Below are 7,588 nucleotides of genomic sequence, written 5' to 3' on the forward strand. Positions count from 1 at the left end.
CTTATCACAACTATGCTTTGTGCCTGACTCATGGCCATGCTAAGAAGCCACTACTTTGTAAACACAATGTTGTTTTTGTTTTACATATTTGAGGTCACATTTCAATGTTAAATTATTTTAAAAGCATTTATAAAATATTTTCTAAATCTAATTCCCGTCGTCCTAAAAGCACTTGGGGAAAGTGATGTGATGTACTTCCATGCTCCATTCAGAGTTTGGCACCATTTTTAAGTAATGGGGGTGTTAAATCCGTTGTCTCGTCTGCTTGAATAACAATCAAATCTGTGCTCTTTACATCCTCCTGAATTTCATCCGCCCGGTTGGCAGCCTCGACGAGAAGGCACAAACTTGGGGCGAAACTAATGTTGCCCATACATGTCTATTTATGGCTTTATTGTATGAACACATTTTAAAGATAATCATCAATTGGCTAAAATGCTTCTTAGATCCGCCTTCTGGTTGCCCCTAGCGCATGCTGGAACTCACATGAAGACAGAACATGCGTATGACAGGCAGGGATTCGCGAGAAAACATATTACTGTTATATTATATTTTTTTTAAAAACAAATATTTACATTTTTATCATTCTTATTTTGGGGCTCAACGAGGGGCGCTGCAGGTGGGGCGACGCCCCATTACCCTATTGGCCAGCTCCCACTAGTCTAAGCTGATAAACAGTCGACTTTTTCAGTGTCCAAATTCTTGACACTTTAGAGACAAAAAAACGGAAGTATTTAAATCATTCATTCAACATGACTTTCACGGTCAGGTCAGGAGGACTATCGACCGGCGGCGACGTGGCGTCCGTTCAAGCAGGCTTCACAACGGGAACGTGTGAGCCTCGCTGTCTCGTGCACGGAGCAGCAGCCCCCATCTAACCGCCCCCCCTGCTGGCGCGTCTGCAGAACTCCGCTTCCGCTCCCCACCCCCCCTCCCGGTAGCCCGATGGGATGCTGGCGGAATGTTCTGAGGCGGGATCGTGAGGGAGACCCAGGTGTTGGGACAACGTCCACGGGTGTCCTTATCGCTGCAGCGTTATAACACATCAGCGTTTCTCCGTGCTCAGCCGCTTTCCCGTTCCCTTTTGGACACAGCGCGCAGCTCTCTATCCGCGTGCGTGTGTGTGTGTGTGTGGAGAAGAAAAAGAAGAAGAAGCCTACGCGGAAGTTGTCCGACGGCAGCTGTTTTCCAGAAGTTTGCGATGAGGAGCGGCGTCTTCCTGCTGCTGCTCGCGGCTCTCACCTGCGGCCTCGCGCGGGGAGAGGACGGCGAGGGCGAGGAGCTGCAGGTGGAGACCCTGGTGAGTGAGACGCGTGCGTTCTGCAGTCACAAGGCCCACTGCAGCAGCAGCAGCAGCAGCAGCACGATGACACCCACTGTCACACATATACTGTATGCGGCGGTGTTAACGATGAACTCTTCTGACCCGAGGTGAAACCCGAAACTTGCTCCGTGCTTTCCACGATGGGAGACACGCTGCAGATCCACTACACGGTGAGTCAGAGGGAACGAACACACGTATTTTAAACAAGCTGCAGGATATTAACATGCATAATAACACGAAGGGAAAACCGGCCCGGCTGCTGACGTAAGCAGTTGTTGTCTATGTGGCACCGTCGGCGTGACCCATGTGGACTTGTACCGCTATGTGCGTGCGTACGTGAACGAATAGATCTGCGGCCAGCGGCTGTTAGGAATGCCTTTGATTGAACCTATATGACCGATTGTGATTTATTTGGTCCCCGGGTAATTTATTAGACTCTATATAGTGGGCTTTTTTTTTTTTACCTCGCCTCTCGTTTCACTATGGAGGGATGGGGGGGTGGGGGGGGGGGGGTGGTACACGTCAGCAATAAACTCCACCACTGCGTCCATGTGTGCACAGTAGCCCGCTGGAGGCTCGTGGTTCCTAATGTTGATCCTCAGGCATTGTAAAACTCAAAATGTTATAGTTATTGAACCTGTATGCAGCAGCAACCAGTGTGCTGTTCAACTACTGGGTTTCAAATAAGATATTAAAACACTTGGTTTATACATGTCATATAGTGTGAACAAATGCACAGAACCAATATGCTGTAGGTTTTGCCATAAGTTTTGATCATTGTTAATTCAAGTAGTTTGTACAAAACTATTCTACGTATTAAATATAGGCTATTAGAATAAATGTTTACACATTGTACACTACATACATTCGATAAAACAATTCCAATATCACTATTATAACATATCTTAATGAAATGACGTCAGATTTCAAATTGAATATATCCTACAATCATTGTGTGCAACAGGTGTTTTATTTGTCAAGATCTAGATCCTTCAATTTATTTAATTTAAGAAAATCTGTTAGAAAAAAAGCGTTACACAAATCCAACATTCATATCTGCCTTTTCATTATTTTGTATTGTTTAAGTTTAAACATGTGTAGAGTTCTAGCACATGGATTGTGTTCAATTTAGACAAACCCTGTCTACAGTCCTTGTGCTATAAGATAAGCTAACAGAATTCCGACAGTAGCTTTAAAAAGACCTTAATGGTCTCAATGTCATTCAGTGTCTTTCATTCATGTCACCATCTAGTACCTCACATTGTATGTTTCACTGACCAGGGTAAACTGATGGACGGAAAGGTGATCGACTCATCACTATCCATGGATCCTCTTGTGGTCGAGCTAGGGAAGAGGACGGTTATTGCCGGTAAATCCTTTTACAATTCTACAATTTGATTTGCTCATATCTGAGAGATAACCAACCGCCACCGGGTGTGTGCCAGCTGAGGAATGTGCTGGCTTTGCTGATTGACTTTCTCTGTGTGACTTTCTTATCAGGTCTGGAACAAAGCTTGGTTGGTGTTTGTGAAGGGTACGTGAAAAGTAAAGGTCCAATTGAATGAAAGAGCAATGCTATAGATTATCTTTACAATGGCTGCATGCAATCATGACCCAATTTTTTTTTGTATTTGTCTTTCTATCATTTAGGCAAAAAATCAAAGCCACTATTCCATCTCACCTCGCATACGGAAAAAAAGGTTACCCTCCTACCATTCCAGGTACTGAACTTAATTTTATACCGAAATGAAATGTAATGAGCTCTGTTGGAAAAGTCCAGTGTCTGTACACGTTGAAGATCTGTGCCTGCGCTTTACCGAGTAACTCTACACAAATCCAAAACTATCACTCAACATTTATTTAAGCATACAATCTTTGTTTCGGTAAATATTTGTTTTTGTTTTGTTGTCAATAAATCTCATGAAAAGACCAAGACCAATGATGGGTTAGTCAGTGTATCAAGTTTATCTTAATTTTTTTTATTTAAAGGTTCCAACATTTTCTTAAACAACATGATCATTGATGATCATTTCAGCAAACACTTCTTAAACTGGAGTGTATGGTATATTTTCTGTGATATATTTCGACAAGTTAGTTTTATGATTCAAAATATATTCCTTTGTCCAAGTTTATCACAATGAAAGAATGTGTCACCCAGTGTGGCTGTTTTTCTATGTGTGCATGGCAGAACAACATGTAATATAACACTATTTATTAGTTTAATATTTGAAAAAGATTTTGTTGACAACAAGACAACAGAATAGAATATCAGCAGTTGATGAGGACTGAGTTTTCTATTTGTTGGTGTTATTTGATACCCGTTGTATTTTTTATTTCATGTCCTTATTTATTACATGTACATAATGTAGATGTGACCAAACATTGAACATGTCGTAGGTGACGCTGCCCTTGAGTTCGAGGTGGAGGTGGTTTCTCTGACACCGCAGACGTCGTGGCAGAAAATGGTCAACGACGTGTTGCCCCTCGTGTGTTTGGCTCTGGTGCCCACTCTGCTCGGCTTGGTGGGACTTTACCTCTACAAAAAAGCCAACGTCGAGAAGCCAAGCAAAAAGAAGGCAAAAGATAAGAAGAGCAAGAAGAAATAAGGACACGGAGCCAAATTATTTAAATAAATTTATAAAATTGTACTTGTTTTTTTTGTTTATTTAATATAAATACAGGTGTACTTAATATGTTCAGAAAATAGAGTAGATTAAACTGCCAACTCTGACACCACCTGTTGAGCCACACTTACAAAAGATAAGTACTATAGTATAGTATATAGCACTAATAACCTATTGCTAAAAGCAGAGAGATCAACATGGAAATGTAACAAGTTTAGTTTAAGGAGCAGCTGTGGCAAACAAATGAAATACTCGTGACCTACTTGTGTTAAAGTCCAAGCACACTTCCACAGCCTGCTGAATGCTCCACTGATATTTTCTCACCGTTTTTGTGTATTTTATTGTGAATGTATTAAATAGCACAGATGTGCACAGACCTGCTTCATAAATGGCAGAGCATTTAGCTAACATGTTTATCCAAAGCAATTAGTACATAAGCACCATTGAGTAATAACCTTTTGAAGGAACATGATCACCAAAAATATGTGTTAATAGATATTGCTTTGGAGATGCCACACACTTTAAAGACAAATTGAAAAAAGAACTGTATGGCAACTGCCAAAAAATCCGTTGATCTGCAGCTTTTAAATTTGAATGTTGGTCTTTCCAGCATTACATTGTTGTGTTTGGTGAAGGTTGACCCACAACGAGCCCCATGGTGGGAAAAGGATTATGTATTATGATATAAAAAAAACTGTTAGTCTACAAACATGTAGTCAAATTAAATGAAACCTCTCCTGCTTAAAATACCTCCATTTTCATGTCATCATAAGTGCTCATGGACTTGAGCATGTTGGAAGTTACTTCCCACAAAAAAATAAACTTGTTGATGTAGTACCATTGAGTATTTTTAGTTTGAAGTTGTGTAAAATACAGGAAATGACAAATAAATGACTCCCTCAGAGATATTCTGCATCAAAACAGCAATTGCCCACTGTCTGAACTTGCTGCTGTACTGTAATTGTTTATTCAAAAACTGTCACAAAAGTGACTTCCAACCTTTTTGAAGATTTACCATTGCATTTGTGATTTATTTTATTATTAGCACGATAATCTGGAAATCTTTCAACTTGATTAGTTATCCACCGCAGTGAAGATTCATTTGATTTTGAGTTCTGTGGAAATTATTATATATAAAATTATATTTATTTATTTAGTTTAGATCCGACAAATTCGTTTTCTAATCGTGCAATTGAAATCCATAGCTTCCTCAAAAGTAAGAAAAGAAATTCTAAGACCACCCTGTATGTTTTGGAACATAGCCACCCGTAATTTAAAATGAATATAATTCTCAAATATATCATGGCAAGGTGGAGAACTACGGAAAATGGGTGTTTAGAATTCCACTCACTCGGATATGAAACCTTGACTGATATCCCTCCGCCAATAGAATGTTATTGATGTAATTTTCTTGAAGAGCATATGTGTATTTTGTTATTATTATCTGAACAGATAATTAATACACATAACGCTGTATAGTATAAAATAGATTAAATAAATTAATGGGCTTGAATTTTTGTTGAAAAAATATATTGAGGGCGGAGCGGATGGCACTACTTCTCGCAGTGCAACCTCTTCCGGTTCTCTTTCCAGCTTCCCGTGCAACATGGTGAGTGTGTGTCAGTCGCTGCCGTTAGACAAAAACCGAATAAACCATCGTTTTGTTTGAATAATCAATCCTACTTCACTCTCATTTTGTATTTCCGTCGCATAGTTAAACCACAATGTGGTGGAAGGTTCTTTGATATCACTCCTGTATATTAAAAATCGAGTCTTGGCCTAATGCTAGCGTTTAGCATGCTAACCGTTTTTGTGCATGTGTTCCTGCGAACCGACGAAGCATTAGTTTTTAGGAAACCGGCAACGCCATATGGATTCAATACATATTTTGGTTTCTCACGATGAAATTTACCAATCCGTCAGTTTATGTAAATCGAAACATTTTAAATTCTCTAAATGTGAGGATTACGTGTTGTAATGGCAGCCTACTCGACTCACCGCAGCCATCACATCAATAATCGTCTTTAATAGTGCGTAAAATACCTGTCCAATGTGGACTAGTCACTTCATGGACCTGTTAAAACCACTCTTAAAATTGGCGTTTTGTTTTGGCACGGCCAACTATACTGCTCTGAGGGTTCATCTTTCAAAATAGTTGACTTTTTTTTCCCTGGAATTTTCCCCATGAATTGTTATTGAAATGCTCAGCCACCTCTACGCATTTGGGAATATGGTTGTGGGTTCGGCTTCGATTTTGCTTTTTGTAATAAATACAGGGTCCATTCTTGATAGCATGTCAATACTGTACCTTTTTTTTTTTAAAGAAACATTTTAATTACACTAACGATCATACAATATTTAACAGTTCAGTACATGGCCATGTTTGATTCACCAGGCTTTGCACTCTAATGTACCAAAGAACTTGTCTTAAGAACAGAGCCCAAGTTTTCTGGCTGCGATTTGTATTTCTCTAATTCTGGCATTTTCTTTTACAGACTAAGAAAAGGAGGAATAACGGCCGTGCCAAGAAGGGCCGTGGCCACGTGCAGCCCATCCGCTGCACCAACTGCGCCCGCTGTGTCCCAAAGGACAAGGCTATCAAGAAGTTTGTCATCAGGAACATTGTGGAGGCGGCGGCCGTGAGAGACATCTCTGAGGCTAGCGTCTTTGACTGTGAGCATATTTGTTTTTCCTGTCGAACCTCACTATTAGTCTTATGTATGTGACTTGTTGTGTGACGTTTCTTTTTCATTTTCGTTTTGCAGCTTATGTTCTACCCAAACTTTATGTGAAGCTGCACTACTGTGTAAGCTGTGCGATCCACAGTAAGGTGGTGAGGAACCGTTCTTGTGAGGCCAGGAAAGACCGCACCCCACCACCCCGCTTCAGGCCAGCAGTGAGTACCTTCTACTCCACTCTACACATCTGATAGATTCTGTTAATTAAGTCTGAGTGGTATTATTAAACGAGTCATAGCAGGTATATCCCAGGTTTAAGAAATTACATGATTGTTTTGTTTCCTATAAGTATCTGTTAAACTGGCACACCTGAATGCAATAAAACCATTTTTATTTTTACCCCTGTTTGACATGTTACATTCTCCAGTTTGACAGTCTATTGGTTATTCATTTAAATGAATTTTCTTTTCTCTACAGGCTGGTGCACCAAGAGCCCCACCAAAGCCCATGTAAAGCAACATTTAAAGAGGCTGTACACCTGAAAAATAAATTCAAGTCTTTGCAGAAACGTCAATGAGTGAAGCTTATTCTTGACAAAGCATTGCTTGTCTGATTTGGGAAAGATGGGCCTGTCATTCTTTATTTGGAATATACATTCTTGAACTAGATTAAATTATACAAAATAATGATGGATTAAAAAAAATAAACAACTGTTTACAGGATGAAATGGTTGAAGAAAACCAATGAAGAGCTTCTCTTTGGGTATTAAATGCTGATTATTGATTTGGTTGTCTAAAGGGGGATTGGTGCATTAACGCTAACAGCTTTGGCATCACATGCGTCAGGCTCAGAAGCACATTACTCATTGGTGTTGCACATGACTACAAAATCCACACCTGAACATAACCCTTAAAATGTGGGGCCACCTAAAATCTACTCCACTTGCACCGCATGCTGGTTAA

The 7,588-nt window shown here is 40.1% G+C and overlaps 2 protein-coding genes across 4 annotated transcripts in view; both read left to right on the top strand.

Annotated features, from left to right (window-relative positions):
• The window catches only part of LOC119194246 (small ribosomal subunit protein eS26), a 226,092-nt gene extending 218,892 nt beyond the window's left edge, over positions 1-7,200 (top strand). For 2 of the 3 annotated variants that reach the window (XM_062564124.1, XM_062564125.1), the window contains exons 2-4: positions 6,444-6,621; positions 6,714-6,844; positions 7,104-7,200. In XM_062564124.1, the coding sequence (XP_062420108.1) occupies positions 6,444-6,621; positions 6,714-6,844; positions 7,104-7,139 (345 nt within the window). In that variant the 3' untranslated portion in view covers positions 7,140-7,200. Of the gene's footprint in view, positions 1-5,446; positions 5,558-6,443; positions 6,622-6,713; positions 6,845-7,103 lie in introns of those variants that run through there. The other variant, XM_037448439.2, reaches the window with a different exon arrangement.
• On the top strand, positions 929-4,436 carry fkbp11 (FKBP prolyl isomerase 11). The gene is made up of 6 exons (XM_037448434.2): positions 929-1,300; positions 1,432-1,494; positions 2,606-2,693; positions 2,825-2,858; positions 2,975-3,045; positions 3,722-4,436. Exons 1-6 carry the CDS (start codon positions 1,202-1,204, stop codon positions 3,928-3,930), a joined length of 564 nt encoding a protein of 187 aa, XP_037304331.1. The 5' UTR covers positions 929-1,201; the 3' UTR covers positions 3,931-4,436.
• Positions 7,201-7,588: the final 388 nt, after the last annotated feature.

The sequence above is a fragment of the Pungitius pungitius genome, chromosome 8 (genome assembly GCF_949316345.1).
Source record: "Pungitius pungitius chromosome 8, fPunPun2.1, whole genome shotgun sequence".
In the NCBI taxonomy this organism is placed as follows: domain Eukaryota; kingdom Metazoa; phylum Chordata; class Actinopteri; order Perciformes; family Gasterosteidae; genus Pungitius; species Pungitius pungitius.